Raw genomic sequence first — 14,447 nt, 5'->3', positions numbered from 1 at the left:
TGGTTGTCATGCAATGTAAAGCCCTTTCGTATGGCGTGAGTGATATTTCTGCTCGTGTTTGATCAATGCAGCCGGACTGGGGAGGAGATGTGGAAAAAATATGGTTAACCTTTAAAGCTCGTTCGTGGCTCCTACACGACGGGGCACACCTGGCACGGTGCGTGACGTCGTTTTCTCGGCGCAGAGGGTTCGTGCTTGTTCTCAATTCAACGAGCCTTGGGCGATCGTGAATAATAAATAAATAAACGCTCGTGCTTGTATTTAAGTATAATTGACAACGCCGGAATCACTTGCAGACTTCTTTTCATTTTTTTTTCAAAGTTTTACTGTTACGAATTTAGATACACGTGCACTCTATTATTTCATAGCAAAGGGTTATTTTTAGATACGCGTTAAGTAGCTGTCTTTTTCTGTCCTTTTTTCTTTTTTTTTCTTTTGTCGTGTGTCGCAAGGGTGATCAAGATGGCTGGACGGCCCGCAGGTTTTTCGGATGGGGAATCGGATGACGATGAATTTGGAGTTTATGAAGCACCTGCTTCATTACCGAATTTACGAGTTCGGCCACCTATTAATCCGTTACCCCAGACTCAGGTATATATTACCTAGTGTGTAATGTAAATGAGCTGGTATCATATTTCATGATTTAAATGTATTCCCAGGTTATCAAAAAATCTGATGTTGACTTGGAAGATTTCCGTATAGCCACCATGAAGGGAAACCTTCAGTCAGTCAAGTTGTATGTTGAAAATGGAGTCTCTGTCAGCCAGGTGCTGCGGTCAGGTTGGACGGCTTTGATGTACTCTGTGAGCTGTGGCAGATGGCAAATTACAGAATATCTTCTAGACAACAAAGCCAATCCCAATTTCCATAAAGAGCTTTTCACACCTTTAATGGCTGCATGTGCATCTTCGCATGAGGTTGAAGACGATCTGGTCAAATGTGTTGAGCTTCTTATTAGCCACAGTGCCAATGTCAATGCCACCGAGAGGCACAAAGTGACACCATTAATGTTTGCCTGTAAAGAAAAAAGACTGAAAATTGTACAAACTTTGTTAAAGAGAAATGAAATCAACATTGATTTGCAGGACCATCATGGTTGGAGTGTAAGTATTAGTTTTCCCATCTAGTTTCACGCGTTACTAAACTCGTATTCCGTTAGGCCTTAATGTGGGCCGCCGATAAAGGAGACGGAGCTATAGTGCGAGCTCTTTTGGAGCACGGTGAAAAGGGAGCAGATACACACCTAATGTCTAGCAGCGGACAGAAAGCCGTTGACGTTGCTCTGATAGCTGGACACAAAGATGTGGCGGCTCTTTTAGATCTAACGCTGAAACCGCAAGAATCTCCGGCGCCAGCCCCTCCGCCATCCACCGACTCGATTGCCACAGTCACCGAACTGGAAACAGTATTGATGGGCCTAGATTTGACGTGTCTATTGCCAATCTTTTACGAACACAAGATGAATTACGATTCTTTTTTACTCATGGACGATGGAGACCTCGATCGGATGGGCATCAGTCAAGCAAGTTTTTGTTTCCCATCGCTTAGTCCTATATGTAACAAGTTATATGATGATTACAGGTTGGCTACAGGACGAGACTTTTGAATGCTGTCAAAGAAATCCACACCAAAGAGTGGGAGCGAGGAAGTTTACCGGCCATACAATACAGCAAATATCTCAGGTTCGTTTTCCCCATGATTTCGTGACCGAGAGAGTATTGCGTGACGATCATGATTTTTTTATTTTGGGTGTGGAATCGGATCACTTTTAGCTGCCCTGAAGCAACCGCGCTCGTTGGTAATTTAGCCATTCACGGACGTTACATGTTGGCCAGCGTGGCATACCTTCGCGATCAAATTCAGCGTAGACCGAGAATCCTCCAACTAGGCATGGAGGTAAATCAACCCGTGCAAACTTTCTGGATGAACTCTATAACCTTTTGCTTTATTTTTTGTGTGTTGAATATAGACGGCATCTGTTCACGCTCTGTCCGCTCAAACACAATACGCAATAAAGCAAATCAGCGAGTTACAAAGTCAACTCAAGTTCCTTAAACTCTATCTCGACAAGGTGGAATTTCTTTTTTGTTCTCACAACCATTCAAATGAGCTCAAACGAATGTAATGTGTATTTTTTTTCCCCTTTTCCTTTAAGGTTCAAGATAAAGCGGAATTTGTTCCAGCCGATTTGATCACAGAGAGAAACGGCTATCGCGATAAAAGAGATCGAAGTTTCTGGCGACGTCCATGGGGTCGCTACATAGTTATGGCAGTTGTGGCCTTCACCGGGGGCCTTGTCTTATGGAGCACCCCCTCGCGCTTCCTCCAACACTCCACTGCTGTCCTCCTTGTGGCGTAGTCATCCCGAGAAAGTCACATAGTTTATTCTGGTACCTCTCTTTATATATTTTCCAAACAGATCGATTCTCGGTGTGAGAAATGCGTTGTACATGACGATGATATTAAACTCGCCAAAATCCAATCAACTTCGAATGATGAGTTTAACATTACGACCGAGAGATGGCTTTGTTGTTGCTCCGTTTCAAGCAATTTTGTCTGCTTTAAAAAGATAGTTTCAGTGAAGGTGTCGTTAAACTGAGTGCTCCAAGACTTAGTGTGGCGCCTTTGATTTCATTCGGCAATTAAAATAAAGCGTTAATGGGGAAAAGTCTGCTGGGCGAACGAACGTGAGTCATTAAATTGCCTGTAATAATGCCATTATGATAAACGATTCCTTAACTCTTCTTTCCTCCATCGAGTTTACACACTAGAATTCCGTTACTATCTTTGTTCACACAGGTCAAAAAATTAGTTTCACTTGTAAAACGCACGACCAGCTTATTCCGAGGGGGAAAAAAAAAGAATGTTTATGTTTTTCAAAACATGTGTAGTGTATTTTTCGATTCAGTTTTCGATACATTGTTAATGTAAGCAAGGCCCGATAGATATGCTAAAACGATGTCAAACTCGGTGGGGGGGAATGAAAACAAAAACATTGAAAACTAAAAAGCGATCAGTTTGACGAAAGCTTAACAATTAAAAACAAAATTAGAGAAAATTTGTATATTAAGTTAATGTTCTAGTATGCCACAATTTTTAAGAGAATCAAGTCCAGCTTTATAATTTTCTTTAAAAAACAGACTACATGTGTTGTACTTGATGCTGTCATCATCAAAATGAGCTTTTAATATGATTTCGCTTAAAATGATGATGAAACACAAGCAGCAACCCGTTCACGCACAGCATTCACGCGTTAATCGAAACAAATTTGGAAACAAAATACGATTAGGCAAGGCGGTTGCGGCAACGTTCGCTGCATCGAGGGAAACAGATCTCGACGTTGCAGCTAATGTTGAAATAACTTTCACGGAGCGCTTTCAATCCCTGTAGCATCCAAATATTATTGAGAAACAAACGTTTTCAAATGAGGTGAACAAGTAAAACATACCCTGAAATAAGTGTAGAGAGTCAAATCTGTATTGGGATTGGTTGTCTCCTTGAGCTTGTAGAAAACGGTCGTTAAATCAGGACGAAGTGAACATCCCTCTTCATCCGTCAGCTGGACAGTTTCACCCTTTTGGCCATCGGAATAAGTACACGCTAGGACATTGGCATCAAATCGCTGACCCGAATCTAATAATAATGTCCGTATTATTAGAATAGATACAACTTTGGTGAATAGAGAAGAAGAAGTGGGGCTAACTTTTCAGATAAATGACAAGCGATGAATGCGCTGGTGAACTGCTGATGAAACCTCTGGCCGGCAAACTAAGCGGCCCACGACGATCCGTCTGGACTTCCACCAGCTGGTTTACGGTCCGATAATCATACTTTACCGTAATCTTTTAGAATAAACCCCCCACAAAGAAAAAAAGAAAACAAAAAAATCATAAAATGTCAATTTAGTATTGTGTATACAACAATTTGTTGTATACATTTAAGAGAAGCAAACAAAAAAAGGCCATTTCGCTATTTTTGTTGTTCATAACCATGCGAAAATATTTGATCAACGCAAACAACCGTGTAAAAAAAAAAAAATTACGACGCTATAGACACGCAGCATGCCAGACTAAAATTAGATAAATAGTAAAACAAATTTCTACTTTTTGGATGACTCAAAAAAAGTTAAGCAAAAATAAGAGAAGCGATAAAAAAGCGGAAGTGAAAGACGCTGGAGCGCAACGTTATTTAGTATCTGTATGTGAGCCAGACGGCTAGCCACCATAGCCGGCAGATGACCACACAAACAACCCTCCCCCCTCCCTCCAAAAAAATAAATAAAATAAATATTTAAAGAATCCCCCCTTTTTTTTTTTAAAGAAAAGGGGAAATATTTCCCCATAGGCGGGGAGATTGGGAAGATATTTAATTCATTCATAGAAGCGGAACGGGTGATTGGGGCAAGTTGTACGCGAGGCCCACATCCACTGGTTAACTGGGTCATATTCAACTATACAGTATATATGTGCCTATTTTTGTTTTTGTTTTAATTTATACGATACCGTCGAGGGTTGGTAGACTTCAGGCATTTTGGCGTTGACGGATTTCTGGAGCGAATGGGCGCCCCAAACGCATCGTAGACGACGGGCCGTGTCTCCGGCTTCTTGGAAATCGGGATCGTGTTGGATAACGATGGTGTTCTCCAATGAAATTTCTTCGTTTTCCTGTTGCGTTGCTACAGCAGGCGACACACTGCGCACGTCCAACGAGCGCTGGAACGTGTTGACATTGTTGGATTTCTTGTAACCCGATTGAGTGCTGACGGTTCCGCAGCCTTTTTGTGGGACGTTAAAACTGGCCACCACAAGACGAATCCAATTTTTTAAAATGTGTTTCAATCGAAGAAAAAAAAAAATTTAAATCAATTGGAAAAATCATGCGTGGAAAGAGGCCACCGCAACTGTATAATTTAACATACTGATGAACTAAAAAAAAAAAAAAGAAAAAAGTTGATTTGAATCTAGAAAACCCCCCCTCGTGAAATGAGACAAGTATATCAACACACTATTTCTCAGAAGTTGTAGGCTAACTTTCTTACACGACCGGTTTCAAACGGCCTGTCGGAATGAAATTAAAATCAATTTATATTTTACTCTAACGATAGATCTTTTCTAAATTCCCTTAAACAAAACGGATGTAGCGATGGATCGGTTTGGAGATGAACGAACGCCGGGACCTCCCCGTGCGATTCCCTTCAAGCCTGGTTGAGCAAGCTGACATTTGGTAAGGTACCCTCTTTTTCAAGGTTTCAATATTTACAGTATATAAGAAAACCGTTATCAGCGAAATTTTGTTTTTCTCTTCTCTTGTTATCTGTGTATATGTACACATTGAAGCAGAAGCGCAGCCGACATCCCGTTGTTTTTCACTTATTCTTCTAGATGTTCTATTGCTTGTTCCTGGTTGCTTTCCTCCGGCTCACGAGAGCGGATCAACCGATATCGTTGGCCAAAAAGGGATAACAAAAAACAAAACAAAAAAACTCACCTGAAAGAGGTGCGGCCCTGGCTGTTCTCCGACGTCACGTACGTACATTGAGGCACTTGATAATAATTCTGCGAATAAACGATGCCGTAAAAAGGGCTGTCGAATTTGACGTGCACCGTCAGACCGGAGCGTGAACATTGCACTTTTAATTCCCGTAAATCAGCACCATCAACCTGCTATAGAATATTTGTTGACATCAAATCGGTTGCGATCTTATAACACGTAACTGGATTTCCAAAAAATTCAGATCATTTGATTGTTTTGGTTTTTTGGTACCTGAATCAATAACAGGTATGCTGCTACCACTAGGGCGACGAGGAAATGCTTCGATGGTCTCATCATTTTCTATTCATTTAAAGAAACAAGTATTATTCGTAGAGAGGGTACATAAATCTAAAAGGAAAGTTTCGTGACACATTCCAATACGCGTAGCCCAGGGACCTGGGCTAGGTCGTGGGAAGATGACGCGGCTATTAACCCCACAGCCACGCACTATAGTCTATTCGAATGCTAAATTCTTCGTTCAAATGAAGTAGCGATAATGTAGAAGACGACCTACTTCAAACAAGCGTGTAGATTGTATAACAAAGTGTGACCGCATTCTCTCCTGTCTGCTTGATTACTACAAACAAGAGTGATAGTCTTAACTATCTAACTCGGTTTTGTTTAGTTTTTTTCAAATTTGGGTGAGGTCTCGTTTACGTCCAACATAATGAGTCTCATGCTCTACATCACGGTCTTTTGCGTGATGCGAGTTTTAAATTGTTCATTTACACTGCCCAACAACAACAAAAAGATGATGATTTCATCTTGTTGGCTATCCATCATTTTACTGTCAGCATCAAATGGCATAATGTAGCCTAACCCTTTTTTTGGGACGGAGGCTTGGTAGTCCAAAAAACGCAATTTTTTTTTAGAATGATGAATGCAACATTTCTTAAATGAGCTATCATCAGTTTAAATAAACAAATTTCCAGGATTCCGAAAAAAACAAAGCAGTGTGCACATTTTAAAATGAGACGCACGACACTTAACTTAACGCGAATTGGCGAATGTATTCAGAAATGAGCCTTACCTGTGATTTGTTTTAATTGATAGAAATTTGGGAGCCTTGTAAGGGACGAAGCTCGCGAGAGGACGAAGGTGTTGAAACTGAATTGCACGCGTGCGCCAGCGGTCGGAAGACTTTAAAACAAAATTGCCGGGACTGAGTCGAGAGAGCTATACACCTGTTGAAGGCGGGAAATCACGTGAGTGAATGAAGCCCACCTGCCGCTGACGAAGCTGGGTCATATCCCCCTTCTTTCGCCTTTTTACTTGTGGCGCTTGCAACAGCAGCTCCTCCTCTCTTTTTCTTCTTCCTCTTTCCTCCTACCACCACCACCACCACCACTTTTTTTTTGTCTTGTTTTGTGGCGTTCCAGACAATGAAAAATGAAATCCCCCTCCTCCTTCGTTCAGCTCGGTCGCAACGTTAAATCTGATTCATCGATTGGCCGCGATATTTATCGACAAACACAGATGTTGTTTGCAATTGGCCAATTCTGAATTTAAAAAAAAAATATTATCATACTCTACCAGACAGACAGGTATTTTTTTTAGAGGGTTGTTGAATAGCTAAATAGATGAATATTTAAAAAAATAAATATTAGCATATTTGAATTCTTTCTTTTTTTTTTCTAATTCCATTTCTTTTTAGGGAGGAGGAGCCGATCCCGCGGCGTTCGGGAACGGGAAAAAGTGGGACGGTTAAGAAGAATAAGACGCGACGATAACAAAAAAAAAATAAAGAAAAAAGCTTTTGTGTGTAAAAGTGTGTACAGACTTGTGTCTGTTTCACCGGTCAGGTATGTGTGGAATCCCTCCGCTAGCGATATACGCGGCATTCGGAGATGGTTTTTATTTTCGTCCAGCATCACCACCAAAGAAGGTCGTCATGGCAACCTCAATCGAGAAAATATTTCCTTTTTATTTTTATTAAAAGGAATAATACAAAAAAGAAATGAATCACCATTGTACCGGTGGTTAGCTATCTGGCATCTTCCGGGTGAGTGTTTTTGTAACAACTTTCATTCTGCCTGTGTGTTCCACGTGTGTGTGTGTGTCCGTGTGGTTGATATAACAAGACTGTTGTTACGTTCCCTCTTTTTTTTTCTTCTTCTTTACAATCCGTTAACCGGTGAACGTATACGGATGATGGAACTGGCTGGATCTCATCCTCTAAACGCAAAGACACTAAAACCAATAAACCGTAAGTTCCGGTGGACCTTAGCTATACACGTATTATACTTACGCTTGCTGGGTGCCGGGCAGACTGCGCTTGCGGCTCACACAAGTCTCGGATGAACGATTTCTAGGCAAACGCACAGGCAAAAAAAAAAAAAAAAGGCAGCTTCTCTCGTTATCATAGACAGAAAGAGAGAAAAAACGTTGGATTTTCACACGTATAGAAATGACAAACGAGCCACGAAAAATATGAAAATAAAAATATTTAGGATTGGTCGTTAAACTTGATCACTCTTTATTTCATTTATATTGATTTTCGTGAGTTTATTTCGTTATTTAATTGATTCCGGTACTTGTTGACACTTGACACGGGCCGTTTAGTTTTCAAGTTGGTTTCTCCTGTTTTCCTTTTTTATTAATTTAATTTTTACGATCGTGACATTTTTTTCCTCGTTTTCTTTCTTTCCCAGTTGTTGAGCCTTTTTTGAAAGAAACGGCAACGCTGCTGTTAGCTTAGGTACCGACAGGCCGCCCCCCTGTTATTTCTGCCGTAACCCGTTGTCGACTTGTCTCCTGTCATTCGCCATGGATGAAGAATACGATGCCATCGTCCTTGGAACAGGACTAAAAGTGAGTCATTTTAAACATCTTTTTAATTTATAAATGTGGTTTTTGACCCAGTTTATCGCCAACAATTTTCCGAGAAAATGATAAGGGGTTGAAATGGCCGGCGAAACGTAGACCCCTAGTCCAAAGTGGCTGTTGTCGTGTCGGCACCGCCATCTTGGACGTTTATTATTATTTATTTTCTAATATAAGGTGCTTTTCGTTTGACAGGAATGCATTATCAGTGGTATGCTTTCTGTTTCTGGCAAGAAAGTCCTTCATATGGACAGGAACAAGTATTATGGAGGGGAATCTGCTTCTATTACACCGTTGGAGGAGCTGTTCACCAAGTTTGAGGCTCCAGCTCCTAATGAAAGCTATGGTAGAGGAAGGTATGTTTTATACAAAAAAGAAAGAAAAATTTTTGTTAGTTTATTATGAGTTTTAACAAATGTTTTTCAATAATCAAAAGGGACTGGAATGTTGACTTGATTCCAAAATTCTTAATGGCCAACGGTCAACTGGTCAAGCTTCTGATCCACACCGGTGTCACCCGTTACTTGGAATTCAAGTCTGTAGAAGGTTCCTATGTCTACAAGGGTGGCAAGATTTCCAAAGTCCCTGTTGACGAGAGGGAAGCTCTCGCTTCAGGTATTCTTTCTTTGCCTGCAACGGAAAACCTGAAACTTTCTCTTAAAGTCATCCTTTCCCTTAGACTTGATGGGCATGTTTGAAAAACGCCGCTTCAAGAATTTCCTAGTCTTTGTTCAAGATTATCGTGAAGATGATCCCAAGACGTGGAAGGATGTCGACCCGAATAACACCAATATGGCTCAGGTGTATGAAAAATTTGGCTTGGACAAAAACACGGCTGATTTCACTGGTCATGCTTTAGCTCTGCACCGGGATGATGACTATCTAACTAAACCATGTTACGATACCATCCGGCGCATCAAACTCTATTCGGATTCACTGGCGCGTTACGGTACCTCACATACCTTTTATTCCTTTTTTTTTTTTGTGTTATGGAAATATCACTAATAGCCTCTTTCGTGTTTGTTACAGGCAAATCGCCATATCTGTATCCAATGTACGGCTTGGGTGAGCTGCCTCAAGGGTTTGCCCGTCTCAGCGCAATTTACGGTGGTACTTACATGCTGGATAAACCCATTGATGAGATCGTCTACGACGAAAACGGCAAAGTAGTGGGAGTCAAATCGGGAGGCGAAATGGCTCGGTGCAAGCAACTCTATTGTGACCCCACCTATGTCCCAGATCGTGTTGAAAAGGTTTGCAAAATTTTTGCGGTTTTGTTAGCAACTTGAGAAACATTTTTAAATAACGCAATTTCATTTCAGGTGAGCAAAGTGGTCCGTTGCGTTTGCTTGATGGATCATCCTATTCCCAACACCAAGGACGCTCTCTCCACCCAAATTATCATTCCACAGAAGCAAGTCAACCGCAATTCGGGTGTGTAAAGTAGTTTCTTTTTTTTTTTCCCCTCTTTCTATAATACAAGTATTTGATCTCTTTAGATATTTACATATCGATGGTAAGCTACACGCACCAGGTAGCTGCTAAGGGCTGGTTCATTGCCATGGTGTCTACCACCGTAGAAACCAATAACCCAGAAGCTGAAATTAAACCGGCTTTGGATCTTCTAGGTCCCATTAAACAAAAGTATTTGTCTTTTTTTTTTTTTTTTAGTTATGCAAATGTGGGAATAGTATTTCATTTCTTCATTATTTAACCTGTTAGGTTTATGACGGTGACCGACTTTTACACTCCTAAAGAAGATGGCCGTGATTCGCAAGTGTTTATCTCTAAGTCGTACGACGCCACCACTCATTTCGAAACGACCTGTTTGGACGTTCTTGACGTTTATCGTCGTGGCACTGGCGAAGATTTTGACTTTTCCAAAGTCCGTCACGACCTCGGTGACGAGGAACAGTAGAAATGCAATTTAAACAATGACTAACCCCACAATTCAGGAATGCTAACTAAAAATAACAAGAATGGCTATTCCGTATCCGTGACCCCAAATGGCGTTCATATTCACTCTTGATACATCCAAGTCAATGGGGGAAACTATTTTTTCTTTGTTTTGTCTAAACCAAGTGCAGTGGATGGACTTTCGATTTTGGTTTTTGCTATCTCTGAAAATGATTTGTTTTTCCCGAAATACTGTGTGACTATGCCCATTTATCCGACTATATTTTTTTTCTTTCTTACTCCACCCAACATTTTCTCATCCTTTAATTCTGGCATATATGGTATACACACACACACTTGCAAAAAGGATAAAAAAAAGCTTACTATTATTACACGTCATTGGCTGTGTTTCGTGATATCTCCAGTCTTTTTTTCCCTCGTGTAGGGAAGGAAACAAACAAGCTTCCCCCTCCCCCTTTTTTTTTATTTGGGCTTGCTCTTCTCCAAAAATCACAAGAAAAGAAAAAAAATCTTTATTTTCGATGTGTGAGTGTGCACCTTTTGCTCTGCTATCAATTTCATATTTTATTTATCGTTTTTTTTTTTTGAGTGTGTATTTTTTCTCTTCATTCCATTAAAAATTAAGAAAGGAAACTTAAAATACAACACACACTCTGGAACTGGAAAACAAAAACAATTTTTTGAACTTAAAAATTTGATTTGATAATTTGTTCAGATAACCATTGGAGTCCTGCGTGCAGTCCGACACCGGTCAAAGCATTGGAAGCCTCTAGGTGGATGGGGTGTGTCTCGATATCGTCCAATCGTAGCTCAGCCCGAATCTTATTGGGGGAAAAAAGATTCTAATCATTTTCAAGATAAAAGAGCTATCACGGCCATGTCCTAGTATTTTTTTTTAAGGCGATTAAATATTTCCGCGTTGATTTGTAAATAAAGGAGAAGAAAATATTTTCTAAAATGACCTTGCAGTTGACCTTCATTAAATACCCAAGAGGGGGCGCGATTGTTAAGGGGGGGCTACCATGGACGTTTAGCCAACGCAGGTCAATGAAATCTCTCCCGAGTGGCGTGTTTTTTTCTCCCCCCTCTGTCCAACTTCTCTGCGTTACTTGGTTATCCAAGACAAACATTAGTCTGGTTGTCTCTCCCCCCACTCTTTTTACATGATGATGAGATACAAGTGTGTTATTGAGTACGCAGAGCTATTGTTTTATCTAGATCAACAAGTTGGAGGCGGTCTAACAAACAGGTGTTAATTGCTTTCAGCTTACACCATCTGTAGGTGGTGTGGAACGATTAGCCAGTTTATTATTATGATATTTTTTTTTCGGAAAATGTTAAAATACCGGTTTAACTCCCACCCCTTCATTTTATCTAGATCAAAACTCACGATGACGTGTACGCCGTTATCCATTTGTTACATCACGACAGCCTCAGGCAGAGAGGATCATTTCATCATATCCTTTTTCCCTCCTCCTTTTTTTGGGATTGAAAAAAAAAAAAAGAAGAAAAAATATACCAGCAGCAGATGGCGGGTTACGATGAGCCTACGTGCAATCCCGCCAAACGGACGGTTCCCCCCCACCCCCCAGTCCCTGTGTTACAAAAGATTTTTTCGGTGGAAATAGAGCCTCCGGGAACGTACACAAAGAGTGGGGGGGGGTGAAAACATAAAAGCGAAACTAAAAAAAAAAAAGAAGGGGGGGCATATCTAACGTTTTCTGCTCTTCTTCTTTATTTTTCACGAAAACAAGATGGCGGATATTTCCCGAGATGCTTCTGAAATTGTTTGTTGAAGAGAAACCTTATCGTGAGATAGTCAACCCGAGAGCTGCAGACAATCTCCTTCAATTTCCAACAGAATAAAATAAGGGTAAGGTATATACATTCGTTTCTTTTGTGAAGAACACAACAAAAAAAAAGGTGAAATTCCAAAATGTCCGCATGGCGCCATGACCGTTTTCTTTTTTTACCTGACCGATCGGGATGGCACTGTCCAGGTCGCTTTTGTTGGCTAGAATTAAAATAGGTACACCAAGTGTGGTTGAACGGTTTTTCACCATCTCTGGATGCTGGATCATGAGTTGAAGTTCGTTACAAGCTACAGCCATCCGCATGGTGTCACTGCTGTCGATCACGAAAATGACGCCGTGACAGTCGTTGTAGTAACGTTCCCATAACGGCCGGTATTTCGATTGACCACTCATATCGAAGGCAGTTAAAGTTAATCCAGCATCTGAACGTGAAAGAGAGAATCCGATTGTATGTTAGAAATAATGTAATCAATAAATCAGAACGTACTTTGAAACTTTTCAACGTTGAAACCAATGGTCGGCACTGTCACTTCAGATCGTTTGCCTCTCGATTGCAAATGCTGAACAACTGTTGATTTTCCAGAATTATCCAATCCAACAATCAAAACATTAGCTTGTTTCTTTTTTATCTTTAACCACGTCAAAAAGCTATCCCAAAATTTCATTTCTCGCAGTGTCAAAATAGTTATTGTTCAAAATGGACGACCAAAACAAGCGCGGGATTTGTTATGCCGGGTCGTTGTCATAGCGACGCGCAGGACCTGATCATGCGCTCTGGTCAACAACAACCTTGAGAGATAAACGCAATTCCGCGGAACGATATGAGGCGCCATTACAAGTTGCCAAGTAAACGTATTTCTCTAGAAAGAAAGAAAGAAAAAAAAAGACGACCTTAATGACGCAACAACATGAAGATAGTTTTTTTTTTTCGTGATGGCCCTACTACAAAACAAGAAGAATTCCGGTTGCAAGTAAAGGGAAAAGAGAAAAAAAAAGAAAGGGGGGTAAAAAGGGAACGACCTAGAATGACCTTCCGTTGCATCTGGTGATGGTCAAAGAATAATAAAAAAAAAAAAGGAGAGAAGAAAAACTTCTTGTCATCCATTTAAAAAGCCTCCCAAAAAAATAAAATTCAAGAAGGAGGAGAACTTGGCAAAGGAGGGGGGTTTCACACAAAATGTCGGTTGGAGCGAAGAACTAGGCTGCGGGAGGGGGGGGCTGGGAATTGGTAAAATAAAAAAAAATAAAACTTCCAAAATGGAAAAAAAAAAGGTTTTTTTCCTTTACCCCCGGCTCCCGGTCGCCAGAGGGCGGCGGTCAAATACAATAAAAAAAAAACTAGGGGGGCCCAAGGATTTTTTTCGCTCGGTCGTGTTGGCTGTTGTTTCCAGACAGAGAAAAAAAGGAACGAAAAAAAATTTTTTTTTTCGAAAAGTTCTTACAAGAAAAACTTAAGTAAGGGGATATGAAAACCATGAAGGAAGCCTTGAAATTTGATATGTAAAATAAGAGGGGGGTATATACCGGTCGGTACCTACTTTTTTTCACGACGACCTTTTTCTTTTGTCTTCAACGTCATTAAATCGAATTGCAGTTAACTTTTCTTTTTTTTCGCCGGAAATCCAAGATGGCCGGCATTTGGCCGCATTTTTTTTTTTCGGCCGGTCGTCCAGAGGTCAGTCTCTCCGAAAAAAAGCGCACAAGGAGGTAGGGAATAGAAAAGGGGGGTTAAGGGGGGGGGATCTGGGTTGTTCGTGAAGCGAAGCCGTCGGATATCTGGTCAGAGAGCGAAGAAGAAAAAAAAAGGGGGTTGGGTAGCAGAAGAAGAAGAGGAACGGTTTCACGGAAATCGGCCGAGGGGTGAGAGAGGGGGTCCTCTTTGTGTTGTGTACCCCCGGAATGGTAGGAAGAAGCAAAATGGAGGGTAAAAAGCAAAGAAGAGAAAAAAAAGGCACTAAGGGCGAAAAAGTGGGGGGGGGGTTGAAGTGGGTCGACAGTGGGTGAATCCATAAGCAACAACCGGCTGTTGAACCGAGGGTGTATATGTGTGTTGTAAGGGAGGGGGGCTAGAATAAAAAGTTGACAAGAGGGTGGCGGGAAGAGGAGCGGATAGAATAGAGGAACGAACACAGAGAGAAAGAGAGAAGGGCAAAAAAGAAAAAAAAGGGAGGGGGCTAACAACCCCGACCCCTTGTGTGTGTGTACAGCAGCCCCCTCTCCCTACGAAAAGTCCGAAGCCTAGAACTCACGGTCATTCTGCTTTCGAACGCTCGACGTGTCGTGTTATTTTTTTTTAACTGACGCGAAAAAAAAAAAAAACACAATTTTCTATTTCCCCGCTTTAATTCCGTTGTGTTGTGT

At 41.0% G+C, this 14,447-nt stretch overlaps 4 protein-coding genes across 6 annotated transcripts; 2 read left to right on the top strand and 2 right to left on the bottom strand.

The window, feature by feature from the left end:
* The first annotated feature begins 211 nt into the window (after window positions 1-211).
* Window positions 212-2,482, top strand: LOC116921903 (ankyrin repeat, SAM and basic leucine zipper domain-containing protein 1). The gene is made up of 7 exons (XM_032928268.2): window positions 212-591; window positions 660-1,103; window positions 1,160-1,522; window positions 1,582-1,682; window positions 1,773-1,896; window positions 1,970-2,071; window positions 2,156-2,482. The coding sequence occupies exons 1-7, from the start codon at window positions 463-465 to the stop codon at window positions 2,357-2,359; spliced, it is 1,467 nt and encodes a 488-aa protein (XP_032784159.2). The 5' UTR covers window positions 212-462; the 3' UTR covers window positions 2,360-2,482.
* A 384-nt stretch (window positions 2,483-2,866) lies between these two features.
* Window positions 2,867-6,923, bottom strand: LOC116921905. Of its 2 annotated transcripts, none has more exons than XM_032928272.2 (7): window positions 6,563-6,923; window positions 5,764-5,832; window positions 5,488-5,660; window positions 4,503-4,794; window positions 3,704-3,842; window positions 3,449-3,633; window positions 2,867-3,384 (listed from the first exon to the last, which is right to left on the bottom strand). In XM_032928272.2, the coding sequence occupies exons 2-7, from the start codon at window positions 5,827-5,829 to the stop codon at window positions 3,286-3,288; spliced, it is 954 nt and encodes a 317-aa protein (XP_032784163.2). In that variant the 5' UTR covers window positions 5,830-5,832; window positions 6,563-6,923; the 3' UTR covers window positions 2,867-3,285. The 2 variants fall into 2 exon arrangements, with proteins under 2 accessions (XP_032784163.2, XP_032784162.2); XM_032928271.2 differs by having other exon boundaries at window positions 5,488-5,663; window positions 6,563-6,920.
* A 1,260-nt stretch (window positions 6,924-8,183) lies between these two features.
* LOC116921902 (rab GDP dissociation inhibitor beta) lies at window positions 8,184-10,659 on the top strand. Its single transcript, XM_032928267.2, has 8 exons — window positions 8,184-8,343; window positions 8,551-8,711; window positions 8,792-8,970; window positions 9,035-9,304; window positions 9,385-9,608; window positions 9,678-9,789; window positions 9,855-9,999; window positions 10,078-10,659. Exons 1-8 carry the CDS (start codon window positions 8,299-8,301, stop codon window positions 10,271-10,273), a joined length of 1,332 nt encoding a protein of 443 aa, XP_032784158.2. The 5' UTR covers window positions 8,184-8,298; the 3' UTR covers window positions 10,274-10,659.
* Window positions 10,434-12,930, bottom strand: LOC116921906 (ADP-ribosylation factor-like protein 6). Of its 2 annotated transcripts, none has more exons than XM_032928273.2 (3): window positions 12,574-12,923; window positions 12,246-12,508; window positions 10,434-11,093 (listed from the first exon to the last, which is right to left on the bottom strand). In XM_032928273.2, exons 1-3 carry the CDS (start codon window positions 12,749-12,751, stop codon window positions 10,959-10,961), a joined length of 576 nt encoding a protein of 191 aa, XP_032784164.1. In that variant the 5' UTR covers window positions 12,752-12,923; the 3' UTR covers window positions 10,434-10,958. The 2 variants fall into 2 exon arrangements, with proteins under 2 accessions (XP_032784164.1, XP_032784165.1); XM_032928274.2 differs by lacking the exon at window positions 10,434-11,093 and adding an exon at window positions 11,995-12,117 and having other exon boundaries at window positions 12,574-12,930.
* Window positions 12,931-14,447: the final 1,517 nt, after the last annotated feature.

This window comes from Daphnia magna, linkage group LG4 (genome assembly GCF_020631705.1).
Source record: "Daphnia magna isolate NIES linkage group LG4, ASM2063170v1.1, whole genome shotgun sequence".
In the NCBI taxonomy this organism is placed as follows: domain Eukaryota; kingdom Metazoa; phylum Arthropoda; class Branchiopoda; order Diplostraca; family Daphniidae; genus Daphnia; species Daphnia magna.
Note: the sequence above shows the minus strand (reverse complement) of the source record. Positions and strands in the feature narration are given on the sequence as shown.

What these genes read in the sequence shown, in the direction of transcription:
- LOC116921903 (XM_032928268.2), top strand. Translation starts at nt 463, where the DNA reads ATGGCTGGACGGCCCGCAGGTTTTTCGGATGGGGAATCGGATGACGAT. An exon ending in ATCCGTTACCCCAGACTCAG is followed by an intron (nt 592 to 659) that starts GTATATATTACC and finishes ATGTATTCCCAG; the next exon opens with GTTATCAAAAAATCTGATGT. An exon ending in TCCTCCAACTAGGCATGGAG is followed by an intron (nt 1,897 to 1,969) that starts GTAAATCAACCC and finishes TGTTGAATATAG; the next exon opens with ACGGCATCTGTTCACGCTCT.
- LOC116921906 (XM_032928273.2), bottom strand. Translation starts at nt 12,751, where the DNA reads ATGAAATTTTGGGATAGCTTTTTGACGTGGTTAAAGATAAAAAAGAAA. An exon ending in CAACGTTGAAAAGTTTCAAA is followed by an intron (nt 12,509 to 12,573) that starts GTACGTTCTGAT and finishes TTTCACGTTCAG; the next exon opens with ATGCTGGATTAACTTTAACT. An exon ending in GTGCCATCCCGATCGGTCAG is followed by an intron (nt 11,094 to 12,245) that starts GTAAAAAAAGAA and finishes TCCCCCAATAAG; the next exon opens with ATTCGGGCTGAGCTACGATT.
- LOC116921902 (XM_032928267.2), top strand. Translation starts at nt 8,299, where the DNA reads ATGGATGAAGAATACGATGCCATCGTCCTTGGAACAGGACTAAAA. An exon ending in GAGGGAAGCTCTCGCTTCAG is followed by an intron (nt 8,971 to 9,034) that starts GTATTCTTTCTT and finishes CCTTTCCCTTAG; the next exon opens with ACTTGATGGGCATGTTTGAA. An exon ending in GGATTCACTGGCGCGTTACG is followed by an intron (nt 9,305 to 9,384) that starts GTACCTCACATA and finishes TGTTTGTTACAG; the next exon opens with GCAAATCGCCATATCTGTAT.
- LOC116921905 (XM_032928271.2), bottom strand. Translation starts at nt 5,829, where the DNA reads ATGATGAGACCATCGAAGCATTTCCTCGTCGCCCTAGTGGTAGCAGCA. An exon ending in AAGTCTACCAACCCTCGACG is followed by an intron (nt 3,843 to 4,502) that starts GTATCGTATAAA and finishes TTATTCTAAAAG; the next exon opens with ATTACGGTAAAGTATGATTA. An exon ending in CTCTCTACACTTATTTCAGG is followed by an intron (nt 3,385 to 3,448) that starts GTATGTTTTACT and finishes TGGATGCTACAG; the next exon opens with GGATTGAAAGCGCTCCGTGA.